The 25,510-nt window shown below is 47.4% G+C and overlaps 1 protein-coding gene across 1 annotated transcript; it reads right to left on the bottom strand.

The window, feature by feature from the left end:
- Nucleotides 1-99: 99 nt before the first annotated feature.
- tdrd7b (tudor domain containing 7 b) lies at nucleotides 100-24,185 on the bottom strand. The gene is made up of 18 exons (XM_064343906.1): nucleotides 24,045-24,185; nucleotides 22,686-22,893; nucleotides 22,328-22,472; nucleotides 16,375-16,585; nucleotides 13,002-13,066; nucleotides 12,914-12,922; nucleotides 11,977-12,203; nucleotides 11,080-11,651; nucleotides 9,620-9,809; nucleotides 9,093-9,204; nucleotides 8,421-8,623; nucleotides 7,642-7,776; nucleotides 6,634-6,717; nucleotides 6,039-6,173; nucleotides 5,637-5,751; nucleotides 2,357-3,017; nucleotides 1,686-1,846; nucleotides 100-1,043 (listed from the first exon to the last, which is right to left on the bottom strand). Exons 1-18 carry the CDS (start codon nucleotides 24,101-24,103, stop codon nucleotides 823-825), a joined length of 3,513 nt encoding a protein of 1,170 aa, XP_064199976.1. The 5' UTR covers nucleotides 24,104-24,185; the 3' UTR covers nucleotides 100-822.
- Between the last annotated feature and the right edge of the window lie 1,325 nt (nucleotides 24,186-25,510).

Here is a 25,510-nt window from a genome sequence, read left to right as displayed (position 1 = left end):
TATTTGCAAAACATTGCATCTACAAAAAAAAAAAAATCCAAAATATTGCAGTTATTACAATATTGCATTTACTTACATTAAAAACGCAAGACAGCAGTGTATCAATAAAACGCACAAGACATTTGTTGCCAACTTTATTTCTATAGAATTTTATATATAGTGTATGCAGTAGGCCCGCAGTAAACCATACATTTTAATAAAACATCTGATTCAGCCAAATTTGTACACATTAAATTCAGATCGAGAGTAAAACCTTTAAATACAACGCAGTTGTTTTGTCTCACCACTGCTAAGAAACTAATCGGAGGTAAAAACGCCATCATTAAACAAACTATGCATATATTTCTCAAAATGAATTTTAAATATATCCAGGTGGTGGTGATTCTGTAAAAGTCGAGTTTTAGGACACTAACAAAAATAAATGAAAACCAAACATTAATCATTTGGAAAGGCGAATGGCTTCATTGTATTAAGCAAATAAAAATGTTTAGCTAGTTTTATATATACTTGTAAATCCTTAAATTAAAACAAGCAAAACATCTGTAAACTACGTTCAGTGCGGCTGCCGTTGTTTTTTCCGGACAGCTTTTTAAGTCGAGTCGACCTTTTTGTGTGAGCACCGACCGCGTGCCTATTATGACACCATTTGGTGGAGCAGCATATTGGTCGTTAAACGCCCGAAGCCTCCTACACAGCAATCCTCGAAGATTAGATTGTGAGGGTCATTATTATGTTAATACGTCAACACTGGTGGGCGGTGCCACCAAGACACCCGCAAACCACCGTTTTTTTTTTTTAGTTGTTGGGAGGAAAACGGTTTTGCTAAGCTGCTTTGGTCAGCTCCTCGGTGAACTCGGACATGATGTCGTGCACCCAGATGTCCGTCTCTTCCCGTGAGGTGTCCACCAGGTACACCGCCACTTTCCTATCCCAGGCCTGTGGACCCTCCTGCACCGACTCCACTTGGGCAACCAGTGGCTTCTTTTCCACATGGTTCCGGAAAACAATAGAAGCCTCCTCTGACCACTGCCTGGGCTTCAACCCTGCAAGGAGGGAGGAAAGGAGGGGAGAGAGGATGTCAGAGATCCCCCTTTTCAAACACAACTCCGAACAGAAAGACACAGAGACCCAAGACTTGTGTGACAAGGGATAGAAACAGCACCCCCAGTGCAGTGAACTAGAGTTTCAGTTATTACAGGTTTTACTAGATACATGGTGAACATTTTGAGAAGAGAGCCCCCTGCTGGTGGATTATCCTGACTGCAGTTACTTGTATTAAGACCGAGTAATGACTCCCACAGCTGAGCATTGAGTGTTCTACTTTACTTGAATATTAGGGATGAACCCGTGACATGAATGAATGAATTAATGAATTAATTAATAATAGAATTAATGACCCATTTGAGCCACAAATATATTTACAGTGAAACTTGGGAAGGTTTGCTGGTAATACTTTGCAGTAATTTTGGCTTTCAGCTCCAGAGATCCTTTTCAGTTGAACAAAAAACAGCTTTACCACAAATCAACCAGAAGAGGGCATCCATACTGTTTATTCATTTAGCACAGTCTGTCCAACTGTCAGAAAAATGACAGTGCTTCTGAACAAATACTATGCAGATTTCCTGCAGTAAATCACAGGGCACACAGGAAAGCAATGGTACACAGATGACCAATCAGACGCTTACCAGCGAGCTGTGCGGTGATGCCCTGGAATGGAAACTGCCGGAACTCCTGGACGAGGGGCCGCAGCAGGGTAACGCTGACCAGCTCGTGCTTCCCGTAGTCCAGCTCGTACACGGACACTAGCCCGTTATTCAGCACACACTTAACCAACACCCGGTGCCAGCTGAGAGAGGGAGAGAGAGGAAGAGGGAAGGAAAAGAGGGAGGGAGAAAGGGAGATAAAGAGAGGGAGGGACGGGAGGGACGGAGGGAAGGTGGGAGAGTGGGAAAGGGAAAGAAAGAGAGAGAGAGAAGAAAGAGGGAAAGATGGGGTGTTAGCACCATACCATACAGGGTCCAATGGTTCTCAAACTGTGGGTCAGTAACCCATCTGTGGATCCCTGAGAGGCCTAATAAACATTAAACTGACATTCAAACATACATCATTTACTATATGTGCTGCACAGGGTACATGCAGAGTTCCATATTTGAATATAGACTAAATTCTAATCACGTTTGGGAGTCACAGAACATGTATACTCTCATTTAGTGAATTGTGAGCAGAGCAAGGCTGGCAACCAGTGGTCCAGGGACCTGACACCCAGTGGCTCGTGGGAAACTCAAAACATCACTTCTGGGTTTCTGAGATCAGACACGGTGTACGTGAGCGGCCACGCCCTCCCCTCCGCACTCACTCGTTCTCCACCTTGGCGGCGTAGATCTGGTTCTTCTCCACGTGGGCGGGCTGCTCGTCCATCTTGTTGTAGTAGAGGATCATCTCCCCCATGAGCACCGCCAGCTTGTACAGGTCCTGCCAGGGCTGCAGGACGAAGTGGCCCGGGTGGCAGGCCACAGACACGTACACGTCCATGTTCTGACCAGGAGGGGGCAGCGCCAGAGGAGGGGGCAGCAGGAGAGAGGCGGTGGGGCTCTGGGGCGGGGCGTCCCCGATTTCCGGGGGAGGGGAAAAGGGCTTTTTGAGAGATGGCCTTTTGGTGCTGGTGCTGGAGGTCGTGTTGTGGTTGGGGTCGGAAAGGGCATTGGAGTTGGTGTTGGCGTTAGTGTCAGAGTTGGTGTTGTGGTTGGGCTTGGTGGTGGAGTTGTCATTGGTCTTGGTGGTGGAGTTGTGGTTGGGTTTGGTCTTGGAGGTGGTCTTGGAGTTGAGGTTGGGTTTGGTGTTGGAGTTGGGGTCGACCTTGGTCTTGGCAGGACTCCGGTTGCTAAGGAACACGTCCTTCTGGTGCTTCCACAGGTCTGAGTCGGCCAGCTGGTGGTTGACGCTGTGGTCCGCGTCGTGGAAGCTCTTGGAAGTGAACAGGTAGATATGGGCCAGCCGTTTGGCCTCGTCCAGCTTGGCTACCTGGATGGAGTGAATGGAACAGACCAGGCGTCAGCTTCAAGATGTTGTCTCTCCAACGCAAACACTCACTGTGACTGCCCTGCCACGTGTGAACGGGAGTAATACACCACAGAACACACATTCTCAGCATTCCACACGCTGCAACTACTTAGCCAAAACTGATGAAGAAAAGTTACCATGTGGCCTTCATTATCATTTGACGAAAAGGTGCCTATGTATTGGCAGATGTGAGCCGCCTTTTCTTCAGGAGCACCTTTCCCTGAGGAACACGCACTACCTTCACTGCAGAGTATCCAAAGGTGTTCTACTTTACTACATTACGCATTGCCGCTAAAAAGCAAAAGGTACATTTGCAGTTTCATGGCTGTCAAAAGCCAGAGTTGAAAAAAAAAAAAAAAACCACTGTTCAGATCTATATTTTACAGTTTTTGAGAAAATGTCCAAGCATTGTTTTCTATGGTGGGACAGTAAAATTCCAATCAAAGGAACATGCTTTTTGAAGTGCAATAATTACATTTTTTTCAGCACAGACACACTTGCATATGCCCTTGGCATATAAATACCATTTACCAATGCCTACAGACAGAGGGCTTTATTTACTAACCAGTGTAAGTGTAAATGTAAGGACTGTGGAATGTGATTGTACTGGTCCAGGACTCATGTTCCCATGATTCACACCTCTGTGTTATCTCTCACACCCAGGAATGTTTGCTCTCTCTCTGATTGGCCCCTCGTGTTTACATATTCCTAAGAACATCTGTTTTTCTCCTTGCAGTCTTGTAATATCAACATCTGTGATGCGCCCCGACTGTCTTTTAAACCAATCGCCCAGTGTCCAGGGCTGTCAGGTAGTAATTATACGATCGCCGGTCAAACAGGCTAACAGGACTGGCCAGACGCGCTGAAGCACTCATCGGTCTTAGCTACGCAAGAGGGATGAGAATCACTGGGGAGTCTGACGTGTGGGTTTCAGAATCCGTGCCAACCCTCTCACCCCTGGGAGCGCTGTTTCCCATTCCCAAGCGGGATGAGAAGCTAAAGGAGGGATGCGAGCAGCAGAGGCGGAAAGTCCAGGGGTCAGGAAGTAAAAGTCCTGCGATGTGTTTCTTCCATCAACAAACTCAGACAGCTGATTTCACTAATTAGTTCTACCTCCTGGCTGAAGAATTGTGCTAACCAGTAAATCCAGGCAATTGGAACAAAATCCTGGGGAGGACTTCCTGAACCTGGATTTTCCACCTCTGATAACAGAACACAGCAAAGAGGAGGGTGAGGTTTATTACAGTAAACAGTGACCCTGCCTTGCCCACGTTAAAGTGGGCAGCATGACGTGCACAGCTACTGTTCAAGCACGGGTGAACAAGCACTACACCCTGCCTGCATATATTACACTGCAGATAAGGTGGTCTGTGCGTGTACAGCAACCCTGTCTGCATGTTTGAGCACAGGCGATGCAAACCAAAAGTTGCAGGATGAAATCGGTTCGCAACAGCAGGTGCGCAGTACGCTTGCACACAACACTCTGTGGCGCAGAAATACTGGAGGAGATGTAGGCTACAGCTTAACGGTGTGTTGCTGAAGTGGTTAGTAGAGCATCAATCCCTTTTTCAAACGTGTGAAAATGAAATGCAATTACTTATACACACTTAATTGCATTTGTGAAATATAGCCATAGTTTGCTTTGCAAGATAGTTGGCTAGTACCAGTTAAAGTTAGTAGCCATCCCTCAATCCGGTTGTTTAGCCTTCTGGCTCGCTAGCTAGTCATGCCTTGTGATAGCATAGCATCCTATTTAATGTTGGTAAAGGAGAGCCGTGTGAATCTTATGGCAGTGAGCCATGAGCCACTATCACAGGTTATAGTTAGCAAAACACTGAATTCCATTTGATATCTCCAGGTCAAGATGCAGAGGAAAAGCTTGTCATTCTTTTAAAAAAACAGCACAAATAATTGACATGAAAATCTCTAAATAAATATACAGTATTTACCCGAATATAAAGTGGGAGATTACTGAGCTACAAAAATTTATTTAGTGAAGTTTTAAAATAATCCCCCCAAAGGGAATATATATGTCAAATTGCAGAAAATTGGGTCATTATTTTCTTTTTTTTCTGGGGAAGGACCCCCATGCCCCCCACTCTAATTTGGCTTGCATGACGTCCCTGCCTGTCTGCATGTTTGTAATGCGACCCGTGCAGGTACTGCGACCCTGTCTGCATGTTTGTAATGCGACCCGTGCAGGTATTGCGACCCTGTCTGCATGTCTGTAATGCGACCTGTGCAGGTATTGCGATCCTGTCTGCATGTCTGTAATGCGACCTGCACAGGTACTGCAACCCTGTCTGCATGTTTGTAATGTGACCTGTGAAAGTACTGCGACCCTGTCTGCATGTCTGTAATGCGACCTGCATATGCACCTGTCGCTGATGTGACTGAAAACCACCTGTTGCAGCTGTATGCGACCTGTCTGCATGTCTGTAATGCGACCTGCGCAGGTATTGCGACCCTGTCTGCATGTCTGTAATGCGACCTGCGCAGGTACTGCGACCCTGTCTGCATGTCTGTAATGCGACCTGCGCAGGTGTTGCGACCCTGCCCCCGTGTCAGCGCAGTACTGGCCTTCATGCTGCACTCGGCGCAGCCGAGCACCGCGTCTCTCAGCCGCTGCACCGCGTCCGCCGTCCAGGAGCCCACGTCCACGGGAACGTCCGCCAGACAGCACTTCACCGCCTGCGGAGCGGGACGGAGAGAGAGAGGAGAGCAGGACGGGCTGAGAGCCAGAGACAAAACACCACTGATGGCTATTGATTACTTAGGGCTGATTAACAGATTACTTAGGACTGGTTTTATATTACTAAAACCAGGAGAGAGAGAGAGAGAGAGAGAGAGTGAGAGTTGTTTGCTTCCCTCAGTGCTGAAGACACATACATACACATACACACACACACACACACACAGAACACCCTTCCAGCAGCCATTGGTGAGGTCAAACATTCTCTGTGAAGTGATTGGCCAACCTGGGTTGGGATGGACATAAGGTCACGCAGGAAAGGGGGCGGGACCTCCCTCAGCTCAATGACCTCTACGGAGGCGGGGATGCCCAGGTCCAGGAACTGGATGTCCAGCACACGGCTACCATGCAGGTTAGTGATCTAGGACAGGGGGAGTGGACCAGCGTTCATTGTCCAGCCTTGTATTCCCCTCCAAACTGTCTTACTCTAGCTTCCCTTTTCAAATCACAGCCTGATCTCCATCAGAAGCAAACATTACATTCATAGTAAAATAAAGAACACTTTAGCCATATAAATTAAACTTAAACCATGTATAGTGTAATGTATGAAATAAGACAAAACATGACAAACTGTCTTTTCCCTGTATCTACTGCTCTTGCAAATCTACACATTCAGTGCAATGTGGTATGCTATATGATGCATGCTGTATTCTGTATGCTATGGGCTGTATGCTGTATGATGTATTCTGTATGTGGTATACTGTATGATGTAGGCTGTATGACATAGGCTGCACGATGTACGCTGAACGCTGTATAACGTACGCTGTATGCTGTATAATGTATGCCGTATTCAGTATACCAGCAGACGTCCATGTACTCACTTCCACACGAGCCCATTTGCCCTTGCACCGGGCCAGACAGCATTTCCCACAGAAGGGCTTGGAGACCAGGAACTCTGAGGTAACCTGCCAAACAGGAAATGACATCACAGATCAGCCATCTCCAGCCTCCCACACTAATAATGGCACAGTGCCGATTGTGGTATAGAACACAAGTAGGTATCAGATATTACTTCTATAGAATAAAGGTAGGTATCAGACTTTAGGTGCAAAAGAAGGACCATATTTTAAATCATATTTTATTGCAGTTAAAATCTTTTTTGTACATTTTACGATCCTTTGTGTACAGCCTCATTTGAATTTCAACAACAAATGTCCCTTTAGGACAATAAAGTGTATCTAATAAAAGTATCGCTCATAATAATTATTGTATAATTACAACATTTTTATTCTGCCACTTATTACAATTACTGTGATTATGAATCTTCTTCAAAGACTAAGGACATGATGTTGACCCATGGCATAACCTGACTACAGGTTCAGCACCTGGGTCATCTGCGATAATCTCTGTGGGATTATGAGAGGTGTGTGCTAACCCCAGATAATCCACATTAATCCCCATCTGTCCATCCAGAGAAAGGACACAAAGTGGATCCCAACAATGCACCACACACTGACCAACTGACATACCCCATCAAGCACCGCACACCGGCTGACTGACATACCTCATCAAGCACCGCACACTGACCGACTGTCATACCCCAACAATACACCACACACTGAGCAAACTGACATAGCCCATCAATAAGAACACACTGACCGACTGACATACTACACCAATCACAACACACTGACCGACTGACGTACTCCATTAATCAATCACCACACTGACCAACTAACATACCCCATGAATCATCACACACTGACACACTCCACAATCACCAAAACCCCAGGGACACGTTGTTGCCAATCAGCCAAGCATGCAGTAAATAACCCCCACCCCCCAGCACAAATGCAGGGCTGTGATTGGTGGGAATGACAGGAAGTCACCTGTGAGTGGAAGTAGGCATCGATCTTCTTCAGTATCTCGTTAAGCTTGGCCTGGCCTCGCGATGGCAGCTGGCAGTAGATGGTCCCGTCCGAGCAGACGTTGGTCACACAGACGCCGGTGTAGGCACTGTTAACCTGGGAGAGGGAAGAACAACAGTATCCTCTGAAAACAGGTAACACTGAACATTCCAGAACCTTTTTCCTGAAAGAGCAGAAGACAAAATGTTCACATTTTTAAATATGTAGTTTTAGTATTTTAGTGACGCTCTTATCCTGAGCGACTTACAATAACACATACAAAAATATTTAGGCAACGAGCAGAGCTGATATCAAAGTCACTGGTGCCACACCTGATAGTAGTAGTTTATATATACTCACAATTTAAGATTAATGCCACAGAAGGTACAGGAAGGAGACTGAAAATTAGTAACTGAGGGTACAGTGTTAGTAAAGCCACAATAAACGTGCAGATATTAACAGCAGTTGAACTGGAATGTCATGTGTGTTTTCATTCCGCAGCAGAACAAATACAATGAATCTGTTGTCCCGACTGGTAGAAGGGGGGGGGGGGGGTAATTCTACTCCTTGATGGCCCACTGGAATCCTCCTCAGGGGACAGTACATGTCATGAGGATGCAAAGCAGAGAGGTCTGGCAGGGGCGTAACAGATTTGGAACAACACAGGGCAATCACAAAACACTGCAGCATTATAAAGCTGGGGGGGGGCATTTATACACTCCGGGTGATGATGTCAGCAGGTTAGCCTGCTCAAACGGTACCTGCAGGGGACTGTCCAGAGACCGGTCCTGCAGGGCCTTCATGCAGGCGGCGTTGATGTTGACATCATCATCCTGTGACGTGTCATACAGCACCACCAGGGGAGTCTGGTCCCGCTCCAGGATCTCAGCCAATAGGATCTTCTCACAGGCCAGGGACTCGAGCCTCTTCAGCACCGCTGGCTCGCTGCAGAAAGGCTCCAGACCTAAAAACAGGTTCTCGTTGAGCATGAGGAAGGACCTTCAGGGTGCCAACACTGGCCTTGCTCAAACACAAGGACACATCACGTGTTGGGGGTTATTTATGAAGTGAATAATATTTACAGGGCACAGCAACCACACAGCAACCTGAATAAGGTAGATTATTTCTAAGTTCTTACAAGTACCAACAGTGCTGTCTCCAACTTTGTTTTCTGGTTTTTCTCAAAGTAAGGTCAATTTGCAGGACAAATATGGGACACTGTACAGGAAAATTTTTGGCTGAAATACGGGGCGTCACAGCTAATACCAGGCTGCTGGAAACCCTAGAGGCAAGGCTTCTAAATTTGGAACCTCTTTTCTGAGAATGTGTCAGATTTGACCAGACACACTGGAGCATGCTGGTCACGCCCACTTCTTGTCCGCGAATGAAACTCCATGTTCTGCCCAATGTGAGGGGGATCCTGGGGAACGCACCAGCTAGTCTGCACTTGGCGGCCTGGAAGGGCAGCCTGCAGAACGTCTCGTGCAGTTCCAGAAGCTTTTCTTTGCTGACCAGCTCAGAAAAGCCGTGATCCACATAGTAAACCTGGAGAGAAACAAGAAGAGGTGAACATCACTCGTCAACATGGTGAACAAGAACGGGAAAGGGCCTCCAGGTAGTGACGGGGGAGTGAGGTTTTAGAGTGCCAAAGATGGGTGCGGCTTCCAAGAGCAACGGGTACATTTCAGAGCACCAAATGTTTGGAAATGTAGCTGTTTCGAATGAACTTCCCCCACAGATTGAACTTTCAAAGCACAACGGAATATTCCACCCTTTGAATGAGCCCAATGAGTGACTAATTGGAACCAATACCTTGTTTTGCTGTGGACAACAGCAACCTGTTGATTGGTTCAAACAGGTCAGTGACTGACAGCTCATGGTAGTCCCGCACATTACAAGGTTCACAGACCCTCACTGCACCCTCACGACCATTCAGATACAGCGAGAATCACGCCCGTACCTTGACCTTATCAGCCGCGACTTCGCACACTCGGGCCCGGAGAACCTCCTCCTCTTCCTCGTTCTTGACGGCGGCCAGCTGGCCGGGGGCCGGGGAGGGCAGGGCCTTGGGGGCGCCGCCCGGGCCGTAAAACTCCCACATCTGGTCTTCCAGAGCCTCCTGGGCCTGCGAGTACCCCTCTCCTATGTACCTGTAGGGGGCGCAGTGATCCAGGTGAGTCCCAGGTAAAACCAGCGCAGTGCCTCTGAAACTTAGGCTGCATTCACACCAGATCAGGCAATGCGGCAAAAACGGCAGTCTTCCCATTCATTTGAACGGGGGTAGTGCGTTTAGGCTGCGGCAGTGGGGACCGCATGGGGTGCCGAAAAAAAACGCAGGGGCCTGCGGCAAGAAAGTTGACCCAGAATCAACTTTTGCCGGAACGCAACCCGACGTCACGCTGCAGTGGCCAATCACGCAAGTTGTTTAAATTGCCATGTAGCAGTCCGCTGTTTACCAAGAAACTGTCAGATGAATTACTGACGCGATTCATTTCCTACGAAAATGAATTCATTTGCTTTTATTATCATCATCGTGATTTGACAGTACCGGGTAATGGGACGAGTACCGAAACAATAATTACTAGCTAAATATCAATTCCGAACGTCGGAATTAAGCTGTATAAAAGATTTGCTATTTAGCAATTCTTGCATGTTAGTTTATTGTACCCAGCACTACTATTGTGTCCTCGCTTGGTTTATTTTGTGTACCCAGCTTCGACGTCTGCGTCTGGCTGGCAGTCTATGCTGCAAAATAATGATAGTAAGAAACTTCCTTCGGTTTGCGTTTGTGTCCATTCTTTTTTTCTTTTTTTTTTTGAGTTAGCGGACAGGAAATGGAGGGGGGGGGGTTAAAGTTCACAACATGACGTCACACAAATGGGCCATGTAGTGACACGCCCACACCTCCGCACAACCCTGCAGGAAGGTGCCGCATTGCCTGATCTGGTGTGAATGCAGCCTTACTCCGGCAAACAGGGCCCAGTGTGGGGGAATGAGAAACACATCATCACTGCAAAAGGGTTTGCAGCCCCCGGGTCAGTTACTGGCCCTGATAAACTTTCATGAAGTAATTCACAGGGGTAATTCACAACTAATTTTCAGACTTTCAGACCCTAAATGACTCAGGGGTCTTTATTCTGCTTTGTTCCTGCTGCCTGTGTCCCAGAGTGCCCAAGGCCACGGCCTCTGTTTCAGATATCTATGGTCTGGGGGAGGAGGGGGGCCTCACTACTTCTTGATAAACGATGAAGGAAAAACCCCACGAACAATCACAAATCGGAAAGCCTGTCGAGGGATTCCAACGGGAACCTGTTGACCTGGTGCTCAGAGGAGAGGGCTAACAGCAGCAGTGCACCCAAAAGTTGGCCCAGAGGGGGCAAAGCACGGGGTAGCAGGAGGGGGGGGGGGGGGGGGGCTTGCCTGAGTACGACGCTGCTGGTGCTTGAGGCCTCCAACACCAGCACGGAGGGGTACTCCGCCTCAGGGATTTGCAGGGGAGGCACGGACTGGGCGGCGGGCCGACGCCCCGCCTCTGGATCCGCCCGCTTGCGGGCCGGCTCCCCCCCGGCGGCACGCGCGTACAGGATGGCCTTTTTGGGGTTGCCGGGCATGGGGTGGTCCACGGTGCAGACGTCGGCCAGCAGGCTCAGGTCCCGCAGGGCGTGCTCGGGGAGCTTGCGCTTGTAGGTGTCCAGGAAGAGTTTCGGCAGGGCGTGGGCCCACACCCCGTTGCTGTGCTTCTGCAGGAGCTCCCCCAGTTTGGCCTTGAGGTCGGGGGGCAGAGGCTGGGGGGGCTGAGGGCTGGGCGACGGGCAGGGAGAGGAGGGGGAGGAGGAGGAAGGGGAGGAGGAAGCGGAGGAGGAGGAGCAGGAGGCCGGCAGGGGCGGGGTTGGGGTGCGGGACTTCCGGCCAGGGGCGGAGGAAGGGCGGGGCGGGTCTTTAGAGGGGTACAGCAGGAGCTCTGAGGGGTTACTGCTGCACGGCTTCTCTACCTGCAATAATACAGGATATTGCAGTCATACACAACAGATCAGTACATTCTGTACACAGCTAACAGAGATCAGTACAGTCTGTACACAGCTAACAGATCAGTACAGACTGTACACAGCTAACAGATCAGTACATTCTGTACACAGCTAACAGAGATCAGTAGTTTGTACACAGCTAACAGAGATCAGTACAGTCTGTACACAGCTAACAGAGATCAGTACAGTCTGTACACAGCGACACAGCTAACAGACAGACAGATACAGACAGCCAGACAAACACACACACACACACACACAGGCAGGATAAAGCATTAGCCTCAGTGCTCACTGTGCCGATGTGGGACCAGTGCTCCAGGTCTCTCAGAGCTTCCTGGGGAAACTCCTCTTTATACAGCTCCCGGTACAGCTGGGGCAGCTTGGACACCCACAATCCATTGCTGTGCTTGTTGAGAACCTCTCTGATGCGGGTCTGGACCACCTGTGGGCTGTACCCGCTGCTGGGCTGCGCGCCTCTGGCCTTGGCGGGCGGGGCACTCTCGTTCAGGTTCGCGGAAGCTGGGAAAGACAGAATGCAGGACGTGTGCACAGGACAGGCCGCAAGAATTTAAGGGCTTGTTTCAAAGAGGAACGTTATTATTATCACGATCATCATCATAATTATTATCATCATCATCATCATCATCATCATCATTATTATTCTTATCATCCAATTGATGTAGCAATTCAACAGAATGGTTAGAGGGCCATATTCAGATCATAAGAGATCACTTCTACAGGTCTGGTATGAGGAAGACACCCAGGGCCTTGGAATGAATGCCCTCATATGGACGGTGCAGTGCATCAGACAGCTGGTGATTTTAGTATAAAATGTGCTGCTTATGTTCAGCATGCTGTTAAGCCAGAGCCTGCACAGCCCAGTAGGACAACAGAGGCCACCCCTCTTCTGGGTAATTAGCGCTGAGCACTGAGGGTTTCCTGGAGACCCCACGACTTCTGTGGCTGTGCCACCTGGGGTCCTGGACCCAAAGGACCGAGTGGTGCTGGATTACGGTGCTGCAGAGAGATGTGCCCCGAAACAAAGCAACAGCAACACCCATTCAGGCCCTCTGGTTTAAACATACGCCCCTGTGGAGAGGCCCCGATGTGCCACCCTCCAACATCCCGCCTACTGCAAATCTCTTCCTCTCCATCTCTCTCTCTCTCTGCATATCTCTCCTCTCTCCACCTCTCTCCGTGATAAAAATTTCAATCCAATTTATGTCTACCACTCTTCTCTCCACACCTGTATCTGCCTCACACTACCACTCATCTCTCTCTCGCCTCCGTCTGAGTCCTGGGAGCGGACATACGCACGCTGCGGGTCCTGAGAGGGGAGTCTGCACTCCTTCTGACTGAGGCAAGCCATCCTCTTCTCTGACCTGGAAAACAACAAGAGCAGCGGCTCAGTCAGAGCTGATCTGGGATCAGCTTCCTCTTCTCTGGCCTGGAAAACAACAAGAGCAGCGGCTCAGCCAGAGCTGATCTGGGATCAGGGCCTCTCAGGACTGGGGGGGCTAGTGAAATTTTACCCTTCTAATCCAGCTCTCATTTGGTTTTGGTGTTCCTGTTTTTCTGGTGGGCCTATCAATGAAACAGGGTCCCAGGAAATCCCATGACTGGAGTTCAGAGTTCTGAATTGTCTTTAATCATAGTTCAGTTAGCTTGGCCCCTGTGCCTAGTGTTTACCTCTGAATGAAATGTAGAAAAACAGGTTCGCCACCTTTCTCACTGCTCTGGCAAAGGCTGGCTCATTCTCTCAAACACGGCTGAGATTCATACATCTCAATGCAAATAAGCAGGTAATGCCATACAACACACAAACATCACAAGACCACTGTGTGCAATTTATACACAAGCACGCAAACGCGGAAATACATAAACACAAGCAGACGCATGCACCAACAGAACACACTGTAAGAAGTCTGTCTCTGATGCCAATATGTCTGCTGGCCACACATTCCCTTGATCTTATCATTATCACAATACAGTTGGTACAATGGTAGAATAGCGACCAGGAGTGAGAGATTGGGAACCATTCAAGTCAACAGACGTGCTAATTCAATCACAACAGGACGGCCAATACACTATGGCCTAATTGATAGGTGTTACAAGGACCGACTACATCCGTCTTGGTATGTGTATTCAACACTACTGATCAAAGCTTCGAAAACAAATAAGAAGCAGCCTCTGGAAAGGTTCGTGGTTCAGTCTGAATCCAAGGTGTCATTCGTGCGCTTTGTCACTGCCGGTATTGGAAATAAACTTCGTACTTTTTCATCACGTTCGAGAGACGTCCTTTTTTCCTTACAACACACACACACGCACACGCACACACACACACCCTTACGGAAATATATTCCTCGGGAATGGGCAGACGTCGCCATAGCAGCTGCGGCGTGCGTCGACCTCACCGCCCATTCTCAGTCCGTGCCGAGCCGACTCGCACCTCCCACTGGTCTAAAACAAAAGCACTGAGAGTGCCTGCGCTGCTGCAGCTAGCCACCGGGCCCTCCCCCTGAACTGAGGCCTCGTCGTCAGTCGCGGTACGCAGCCAGTCCCTGCAGCGCAGAACGTGTACCAGCCCTCTCATTTATTCATCTCTCTATTTACTAACTTTACCAACACTCATCTTATTTCACGCACACGGCCTTTCATCGCGGTGTTGTTTCTGTTATTATTTTTCCTTTTTATTCTCTGTTCTTTTTTTTCTATTTCATAAATGCACATGCTCATCTGTGAAGCACTTTGCAAACCACTGTGTGAAAAGTGCAATGTAAATGAAGTAATTAATTTAGGCAATTTCGGGCTGATGAGATACACTTTCAGAAACGAGACACACACAGCTGCACCGTTCAGCACTTCTGCACTTCCCATTATACAGAACGAAGGCTCTATGGTGAGTGTGCCCATGGGTACCGGAACACAGTAACACCGGCACTATGGTTCCCACATGACCGGTAACTACCAGACTGAGTCGCAATGCAGAACTTGGTGCCGTATGCCTTCACCAGCTAACGTTACACTCGCTCTGTCGCTCGGTGACGGCAGGTACCGTTAGCAAGCTAGCAAACGTTAAACTCAGTCAAAATGGCAAAAAAAGTATAAAGAATATCATAATGAGTATGAAGTATAATAAAAAAAAAACAAATTGTTCAATTTCTTTGCCTTTCCAATAAAAAACATGCCCTTTTGTCATGGGTTGCTCTTTATTTTAACCCTTTAAGGTGTAAGATCATTCTAATGCAGTAACATTCTAATGCTGATGTAACAATCACTACCGGTACTTGAAAGCAATGGCGTTCAAGAACAGCAGCTTAGAATTTTGAAAGAACATTCTAAAAAACCTACTCTTCAAGGGGTTAGGTACTGGTTCAAGAACCCTTTAGGCACTGGCACCGGTTTAAAAGTATCGTTTTAGCTTTACAGTGCTGGCAAACTCTAAACAAAACCCATCCTGACTATGCACCAGCATATTATATAATATAATATAAGAGTCTTGATGGTTAATTTTCCAAAGTTAATCTTAGGCAATTATGAAAATCCTACCTCAGAGTAATGCATCAATATGTCACCTATCACTGCTAACTCTAATGAGCCTGGAACCTGAAATGCCAGCAGTTTGCAGACGCAAGGAGATTCATCACACCTCCAGCACACCTTAGCATTCCTTTCAAATTAGCAATGAGCTGCAATACTGAGAGATACAGATATTCCTATTGAAAGTAATTAATATTGCACATTCAGTAAAAAAAAACTAAAAATACTAGTCAGATCAGATCTCAGACAGCTAATGCTTTAATTTGCTGTGTCATGCTTTGGCAAATTAGTCCAGTCGAAAGAGGTCACATTCACACAATTGGTAAATTGATCAATGTCGTCCTAACTATTGAAAGAAAGGTCAGGTTATTGAATGTACACCATTTCTGGAAAACGAGGAGCTCAAACACAAAGCAAACGGTGATAAGCCAAGCCTGCACTGTGCTACAATTTACTTCAGCACAAAATGAACAACCTTAATCAAATAAGAGACTGTGTGAAACCAAAACTGGGACACACCGCGGTACTCCAGGACTAGCACTAAGAAGACCCGTGTCAGTGATTCAGACTCTTAAAATATAGGAGCACCAATCAGACTCTGGCCCGACAGGTCACTAAGTCCCGCCCCTACACAGCTCCACCCAATCGGGACGAATCCCTGCTGTACACCTGTTCCACCTGCGCATCATTCCTAGCGTCGCGTCCGGTCTGAAGCTGGACAGCGAGCCAAAAGCCAACCCGGCACAGTAAGCGCTGAGCGCCGCGCTTTCGACGCCAGGCCGGGGGAATCTGACTGCCCGAGAGCTCCGCTAGCCGCGGCCAATGTGCTGATTCACTCCGTTGAATAAAGGAGGGATTACAGAACAGGGCTTCACATATTCCCCGACAGGGCAGGGCAGGGTTACCCATTGTGTTCCCCTCTCCCCCCACCCCTTGTTTCCTGGGGAGGGGGGGGAGAGTGTCTGGATAATACAGAAAGCTGGTTGGTGATGTCAGCAGTTTTTTCTGGGTGGAGTGGGGGGGGGGAAGAAACTGGCAGCTCTGGTGCTGGCATGGCATGCTGAGTAAGCAAAACACACACGCGCGCGCACAAACGCACGCACAGATGCTAATACACAGTGGCGCTGAACTGCAATTGGTCGGCACTCACCTGTCGGTGGGCGCAGGGGGTTTCCTCGTCTGTGTGGCAGGGGCTCTGTTCTGGGGGGGTGTGGCTACCCTCCCGTTAGGCTGGCTGTCTCTCCCGCTGGCCTGCCGGTGGTCTCCCACTCCTCCGGAGCGCCCCCCAATGGGCATCTGTGCCCCGCCTCGGCTGGAACGGCCTGTGTGTTCCGGCTGCCTCAGTGACGTCCTGGGCTTAGCTGTAGGTTCGAGAGTTAGGGAGGGGGGGGGGGGCACAAGATGAGCACATATACTTACTGGATACCTGCGAGTAACTGTGTGAAGGACAGTGAAACGTACAGAGCCTGACAGACGGCCCAGAGTATTTCTTATCGTTGGGTAGACGATACCCTGCTGTTGGGTAGAGTATGCCCTATTGCTGGTAGATGATACCCTGCTGTTGGGTAGAGTATGCCCTATTGTTGGGTAGAGTATGCCCAATTTTTGGGTAAAGTATGCCCTGCTGTTGGGTAGAGTATGTCCAATTTCTGGGTAGAGGATACCCTGCTGTTAGGTAAAGTATGCCCTGTTGTTGGGTAGAACAATGCACACACACACACACACACACTAGCTTATGTGCACCACAGCCACACATATATAAATACTCAACACTCATACATGTGTATATAGTCAAAATATCATGAATTCATAAACACCACAGCTGACCAAATTTACAAATAGGTTTCATTGATATCAAACAATCAAACCATCTGAAATTACTGATATCAAAACAGCAGAAAATCACATATATCAAACTGTCATACCTATTGAAGTCACTGATTTGAAACTATCCAGCTAACTGATATCAAACTATCCAGCTAACTGATATCACCAACATTGAACTGAATTAGACCAACTGATATCACTGATATCAAACTAGTTCACTCAGAAAAACTCTGTATGACAATACAGAAAATAAAACCAAATGACTTTCCTTTGCCAGAAGGAGCAACGGGGACATTTTCCGAGAGGAACCATCCTTGTTTATGGACTGCACAGCCAATAAAGAAAAGCACTTCCATCAGAGAGCAGCGGTGTGAGGACCGGGTGGCTAACGGGTTGTTGCTGCGTTATGAGGGCCCGCAGGCTGCGTTTCTAATTAACGGGCCCGGGCCTTTCTCACCGCCATTTAAGCGCCGTGCAATCCCCCGTCTTTTTCTCCGTTAAGCACGCCGTTCATCACATCCCATGCCGCTACTCCACTCCCGCCGAACCGTTACCCTAAGCGCCAACGAGCCAAAGCCAAAATAAGCACACGTTCTGGGAGCTCATCGGCGATGATGTCACCACACCTCCTCTGGAGGGGGTGAACACGATGACAGCCACTGTAGAGGAAGCGAGATGAAAAACTGACACTCACTGTGTGGGTATGTGCAGCCAGCCAGCAGGCTAGAGATAACGGCATTATTAAAAACACAAAAGCTTTCCCCCTTTCCTACTCCTAGGCCTGCGTGGCTGCCAGCCTCACTCAAAACATCCGCGTCTTCTGGATATTTGGGCAGCCTTTGCAGCCATGAGAGGGAGCTGGGGGCAGACAGAGACGGGATGGGGTGCGCCCAGGCCCCCTTGTGGGCAGGTAGGCACAGACGTCTCTCAGAGACCTAGCTGTTTGACACAGCATTAGCTCTCATCTCAGGACAATATCTTATGCATTTACAACAAGCTAAACAGACAGTCTTATCCAGAGCAACTGACAAATACATTAATGCTTAGGCAATCAGTTTTGGGGACCCACAGCAGCCAGTTACATAAACATACAATAATACATAAACCAGAATAAAACAAAAACCAACAGTATATAGTTGAGTGCCATAACCGGTACAAGAACTAGATTGAGAATGTAGTGATGTAAAGCAAAACTTCTGCCACTCCAGAGGAGGATACCAGATGTCCCCAAAAGTGCAGACTCGCCTTCTCTAGGTTTGTGCCAGCTTTGCCAGGTTTGTGCCAGCAATTATTTCAAGGCCACCCACAAAAGCATACAAAAGCCTTTTTTTGATAGCTGGCCAAAATGATTAACCATGGGCCAGCTTCACAGACAAAGATTAAGTCTAGTCCTAGACTTAATTCAATTTTGAATAGAGATTCACAGTACAAATTTAATCTGTGTCTGTGAAACCAGCCCTAAGTCAATTATTTGTTTCCTTTTGACAAGTGTCTGTCGACAGGTCCCAGAAAGGTGAGTACTCAATCACTTACATGACATCGTACCTTTCCTCAATAACATGACATCATAACTTCACCCAATCACTTACATGACACCGTACCTTCCCTCAATAACATGACATCATAACTTCACTCAATCACTTACATGACACCGTACCTTCCCTCAATAACATGACATCATAACTTCACTCAATCAATTACATGACATCATACCTTTCTGCCCACGCATCACAACCGCCTCTCTCCCTCTGAGGACCGGAACAGCCGAATTCCCCTTATCTGAGAATTGGCAGCCCTGCGCTCTGGCTCTGAATTCCCCCCCCGTCTGCGCTAGCTAGCGCTCTCCCTCTGCCTGTACCCCGGAGCTCTGAACCGCCGGTGTCCGAGCCACAGAGCGCAGCTCTCCTCCTCCTGTCGCGGCGGTAATGAACGCGGAGCACCTGCCAGCAGCGGCTCTCATCCTGGCAGACTACAGACAGCGCGGCGGGGATGGGGGGGTGGGGAGGGGGAGGGGGAGGGGGGTGCAGGAGAGTCGACGGCAGGGTGATGACCGAGCCACCGTCTCGCTAAAATGCAGACGATATGCTTCTGATCGGAGAGAGACAGAGAGAGATGAGGGAGAGAGAAAGAGTGAGAGAAAGAGAGAGAGAGAGAAATGGGTGAGAGAAAGGTGGGGGAGAGAGAGACAGAGAGATAGATGAGGAGAGAAAGAGATGGGGCGAGGGAGAGAGAAAGCGAGACAGATGGGGGAGAGAGAGGTGGAAAGAGCGGGAGAGAGAGCGAGATGGGGGAGAGAGAAAGCGGAACAGAGGGAGGAAGAGGGAGGGGGCTGGGGAGACACTGAGGCGTAATCACGTCTCTCTCACAGGCCAAGGCTAATAGAGATCGGCACGTTTCTGCTGCATCATAATAAAGGAAATATGCTGCCCCCCCCTCAAGCCCAAGAGTGGGTGACTCCTGCTAACATCAGCCAGACAGAGAGCTTTGATACAGACCATCTGTTCTCATACTGGGACTTCATGTGCTCAATGTCCAATGTCTAATTCTTTAGAGACAAAGAAATAGGCCACGTTCCCTAACTGTTAGTTCTACATGAACACACACACACACACACACCCACCCACACGAAAAGCTATACATACCACAGAGGCACAATTTGTAGTTGCAATGAGTAGTTGCCTTGCTACTCTATAAAGCGTCTTTGTGTCATTTCTCTATACAAAGCGCTATGCAAATAAAGTGAACTGAATTGAATTTGTTACTCTGTTTTATATAGATTACCATTTCTTTCATCTTGATTGTGTATTGACCTTTGACCTGAGCACAGAAGATGACTGGTCAGACTTGAAGACACAGCAGCAGATGTTTGGCAAAAGTATGAAGGCACTGTAATGCCTTGCAACACTTCAAGTCTCCTTCACCTGTGGGATCTGAGTTCATCCACATTCAGGGAACAGAGATCAAAGGCTGTCATTTTATTTAAGATAACTCGTTCTTGGTTCACAGGTGTTCGGAGTTAAAACATGTATATGAAGCATATACTGGAATTACATTTACATGTCCATCCATTCATCACTCTACCCGCTTATCCTGATCAGGGTCACACAGGGTGCTGGAGCCTATCCCAGCATGCAATGAGCAAAGAAACTCATGTGGACACAGGGAGAACACGCAAATACTACAGAGAAAGGCCCAGGCCGGGATCCGAACCCAGGACCTCCTTGCTGTGAGGCGACAGTGCTACCTACTGCACCACTGTGCCGCCCTACATTTAGATGTGTTAACTAATACAATAACTAATAAATAATATCCACTGTAGTCTGGATAGAAGGAGTGTTCAATGAGTTCTGCCCAAGCTTTCTCTCAGAAGTAAAAAATTCAAACCTTATTTGGGATTCAGCCACTTCAAAATCCACATCAAAATAATGTCAGCACTCAACATTTTTCAGTAAAGATGAGACTAGCAATTATTGCATGTCAAACTGCCTTCATCAATGAAACATCTTTATCGAGGAAAATCATAGCTTTTACGGAAGCACTTAACGAAAATTATTCTGATCTGCAACCCCTCCGATTTGAATCGACAGGCTAATAACAAGACCGTGAATCACTCTGTTTTTTAAAAAAAAACAATTTAACAATCCAGAAATGCTATGGGGTGATATTAAACAAGATGACCGCGGAGTCCGGTGATCAGACTACATTAAGGAGCCAGCCGAAAATGGGCTGCCATCTAATCAGTGCACTCTGGGCCTTATCATTAACTGTAATGAGCATGAAGAGGCAATTAGAGCACGGGGGAAAAGCCAAGACCGCTGCGGTGTCAGCACGGCTGATTGTATTATACTCTTGGGCTTGCTAAAAGCGCAGCCTATTATCGCTAAACGGCCCGCGCGCGGAACGCCCAGCCCGGCTGAACCAATCGGGGGGAGCCCACTGTAAAACACCAGCCACGTCGAGCGAAGAGAAACGCTAACTCAATTTAGCGCCGTCCGTAACCGAATCGATTCCGCACTCGCCGCCGCCGCCGCGCACACGGACAGAGCGCGAACACGTGGCGGAATTCCACTCCAGCGTTGCGCAATTCCAGTGGAACGTTCCAGGCCGGAAGCGCGTAGTCCTCCTATCCCTTTGCTCACACGGTGCTGATTTCCTCTCGCGCAAAAACTCCCTGGAACGCCCGGGCCAGGTGAAGGCGCTGGGAAAGGCAGGACTGAACTCCAGCGCGGCACACGGCTAGTTTCTGCGCAGGGAGCCCCAAGCCGAGTCTGCTCCAATCAGTTCCTACTCACATTTCACACCATCCAATTGTATTCCACCCGCATTACAAATTGTCCAATCATATTCCAGCTGCATTTCCCACACGAATCAATCATGTTCACTTTATACCTGCATCCTACACAATCTGGATAGCTAATGAGATGAGACTCAGGGCAATGCCTTTGTCATATAGGAATCTGATCCCATGGAAACCTAACCGGTGGATCACATTTCAATAAAGAAATGAAACCCCCAGTATGAAAAAATGACCCATGTATTGTAATCTACGTTTTTGTGATTGGGGTAAATTTTCCATAGCATACAAACCATTGTAGGTTATGAAATTGAAGAAACTCTCACATCATCAGTGGGGTCCCTTTTCCATGAGTTCACTTTTCTATCTGACACCAGGTGCATCCCAATACTCCATACAACATAAAAATGTTTCCCCCTTTCCTCCACTACCACCTCGTTGCCCCCGTGCTCCAGAAACCAATCTTTGTGTCCTCCCTGACTCCAGTGTCCCAATATCAGAGGAGCCATGCGAAACGGCTTCAAAGTCAGGTCCTCAAAGGACATATCGACGTATCCAACCACAGAAGTCTTTTCACATTTCTGGGTGACATCATCATACTAACACAGAGGTTTAAAGATCATCCCACAGTATCTGACACTATCCAAACGTAAGAAAGTGGAGAACTTGAACCTCCCAATTATGCAAAATATTTAGCCAAATTTCTTGGTGGTTCAGTTATCACACATAGCATCCTACCCGAAGGCTAGATTGCCTACAACGGATAACAAAATGTCAGTTTTTTTTGTGGTTCATATCCTACAGACAAATTCTGCAATTTCAGGAAGCAGGTTTATTTATTTGCTTGTCCATGAATGTTGCTTAAACAAACATGACTCTAAACACAAATAAGCATGGTAGCTAACATTATTTCAGTTTGTGAATATGCATAAATTTCTCAACTGTTTCCCTGAGGGGGCGGGGCTCCACTCCTCAGACCTACCATTCAGCATGGAAGGAGTGGGTGGCTTAACCCTCATTTGGCAGTTGACCAGCTGGGGACGGCCAGTCTTCTTGGACGAGCGCTGACGAGCCACGAGCTGGGCGATGTGCTCCGTCTCCTTGCAAACTGTGGCAAAGCAGATAACCTGCAACAGAGGGGAGGGAGGAATTAGGCTCCATTACGGCTCAAATCGACAAATCGCAGTCACCACACTACAACACCCGTCTACTGTTGTGGAGTTAAGCCTACCACTACGGCCAAATGGCAGGCTTGAGGTGCCGATGGTGAAAGCTAACCGAGGCTTAGCCCAGACTGAGGCCTAGTGAGGAGATGAGGGGAGGCGGGGCGATCTCCTCACCTCTCCCCTTGCTGTGCGCTCCATCCTGACCACAGAGGGCAGGCTCTGGAGGAAGGCGTCCAGGGAAGTGAAGCCCATTTGTTTGCAGGGGATGAAGTCTCCGGTCAGGTCCTTGAAGTCTGCCTGCAGCTGGGCCAGTGACACCCCATTCTTGTTGGACTGCAGAACGGCCCGCAGCATCTTTTTCACAAGCTCCACTTCCGACATCCTGCCGAATCAGAGAGGGGACCAGGAGAAGCAGTCAGCAAGCAGCAAAATTCAGGCCTAGCATACACACACAAGTGCATGCATGCAAACACCTCAGAGTAGAGCCAGTCCTATTACTAATGTGGTTTACCATTTTGATAATAAGCTAACATTATTGTTCTCTATTTAATGATAGAGACCAGCAATGGTCACTGTTATTGCCAGGAAAACCTTAAGTCATGTTGAGGCTGAATCAGTTTTAAAATGTATATTATACCATTCTTTTTTGGTGGCAGAACACTTCCTTATGCCGTCGCGATATGTCTAAATACAGTCAAAACAAAACGTAATTCATTTTTTAATTCCTATAAGTTCTTTAATGCGAAATACCCTCTCGCCATAGACCTCTACAATTCAACCAGTTCAGGGGAGCTAGCCTACACCGAAACCAAAAATCCCATCACAGATGGACACCATTAACGGTAAACGACGGTTTCAGCCTAAAAAATCGTCGCTAAAGCCAAGGCGATGTTTTGTGAACCCTAAAAGAAGCCGTCGTGACAGAATGTGAGTAGCTCTCAACTTTAGCAAGATCATCTAACGTTAACTGATAGGTCGATTGCATCTTATTTCCTTCTACTGTAAGTAAACATTAAATTTATTTAATTTAAAAAATACTTTTGGGTCTTTAAACTTTCTGCTTCATCACCACACCATATTTTTCAAGGAGACCCTCCATAGATAAGAGCGCGATATAGGCTAAATGTTCCAGTTTTCTTTTAAACGACTAGAAACCTAAGTGGATTTCTTTTCTCAATTATATTACTCAAATAGCCACATTAAAATATGCTTACCTCTGATTTTTAAAGAAGACTTCAACGAAATTTTTATTTCTGATTCGCCAACCTGAATTTCCCCACACTAACGCAAAAATAACAACTACGGCATGTAAGTCAGCTGAATTTTACTAGTTCAGTTAAACGTTTGCTAACATAACACCTGCTACTCAGAATTTTTGCCAACTGAGAGAGTCGAGTTCCTCGAATTGGGAGCATTTTCAGTTTCGATTACAAATTTACAGAGATTAGCATATAGTACATTATTACGAGTGTATTAAAGCTAGGTAGCGCCGGCTACACTGTGAATTGCCTTGTAACCGAATTGAAGAATTACCTTAGGCTTGCTGAATTAGAATATTTATATCCTAATATAGGATATTGCACGAGTGACATTTAAGTATCTTTTACGGGCACACTCATCACACACCCTTAGATTGAGCGAAACATGGCAAACACTGACCGGCTATTGTAGCTAGCTAGCACGCTAGCCAGTATACACAGCCCGTAACTACTTTCGGAAAGGTGATGTAATGCAATGTTACCAAGCGGCTAAGTTAGCTCGACAATACCCAAATCCGCCTAAGCAGCGAGTATAGTGATGATAACTGCAAAAGTATTTTACTAATTTATTCGTCCTACTAATAAACTAAAATAAAAAAAGACGAACAATGATGCACCTCTCAAATCGAGACATTAGTTAACCAGTAAGTACAAACACGGACATTATTCCAGCAGCAACATTGTGCTCGATCTGTCCTCTCATGATCCGCTCAGTGCCATTAGGTCACACCCGACACATTACTCAGGATCATTCTGGAAGTTAAGATGGACATTGTCATTACGAAGATAATGAATTTAAACTGCATTAAAGTGTTTAATGCAAAACACAACGAAAGCTTATTTCGTAGCCGACTGTCAAGGATACCGACATTACCCAAACAGTAAGCGACATAGCTCACGAGTACTGGATTCGCTGCTGTGGCTTTTTCCAGATTACAGCGACATTCGTCTGTGAACTCGCAAAACCAAATTACTCTTGCAACGAAGCAAAATAGTATTAGCATCGCGTATAACCAGTCAGCTTTGTACAGCTATCATAGTCGGGTTTTATTATTTGGATATTCTTACCTGCCTGGGATGTGGGATGGCAAACCTGGTGAACTTACTATTTGCCTGTGATATTATATTGGGCTCCTGTTGCCTGTCGGTGTTCCTCACTCCGGCGGCGCGTCCCTGACACTCTCCCAAAGGCTTCTGCTCGCCTGTGTTACTGGCCCTGCGATTGGCCAGACCGCGTCGAGCCTTCTTAATTAGCCAACCGGGAAAGAGCGCAGGCGCCACGGCAGACTAGCCACTGCGGCACTCAACATCTGCGAGCTCGCTCATAGCGGCAGCCCAAAGGTTTGAGACTTTCCCAAAAAGTGTGCCTTTATGACAAAACCTTTGGACGTCATGGGTTACGATGCATAGGATATGCATGCACTGTCCCGGCAGACCTCTGCTAAATTTGGTAGTGAGAACCACTTGCCTACGGACGAGAGCATTTTGTATGAATTTGTTTTGTTTAATTACATGCATATAACAAAAGTAAGCACTCTTGATGAAGTGTAGACACAAAGATGCAGCCTTGCAATCATCTGAAATTCTCAGATTAGAAAACCTGAAAACCAAATTCCTTCATAACCTACAGATATCGTATCATTATACATACAAAATATACTCTACTGCAACCTTTATACCTCTATGTTCTATCCTATATGAAAGTTTTAAATATAGGCTGTGCAGTCTTTTCTTACCCGT

This window comes from Anguilla rostrata, chromosome 7 (genome assembly GCF_018555375.3).
Source record: "Anguilla rostrata isolate EN2019 chromosome 7, ASM1855537v3, whole genome shotgun sequence".
Classification (NCBI taxonomy): domain Eukaryota; kingdom Metazoa; phylum Chordata; class Actinopteri; order Anguilliformes; family Anguillidae; genus Anguilla; species Anguilla rostrata.
This window is presented reverse-complemented; position numbering and strand designations above follow the sequence as displayed.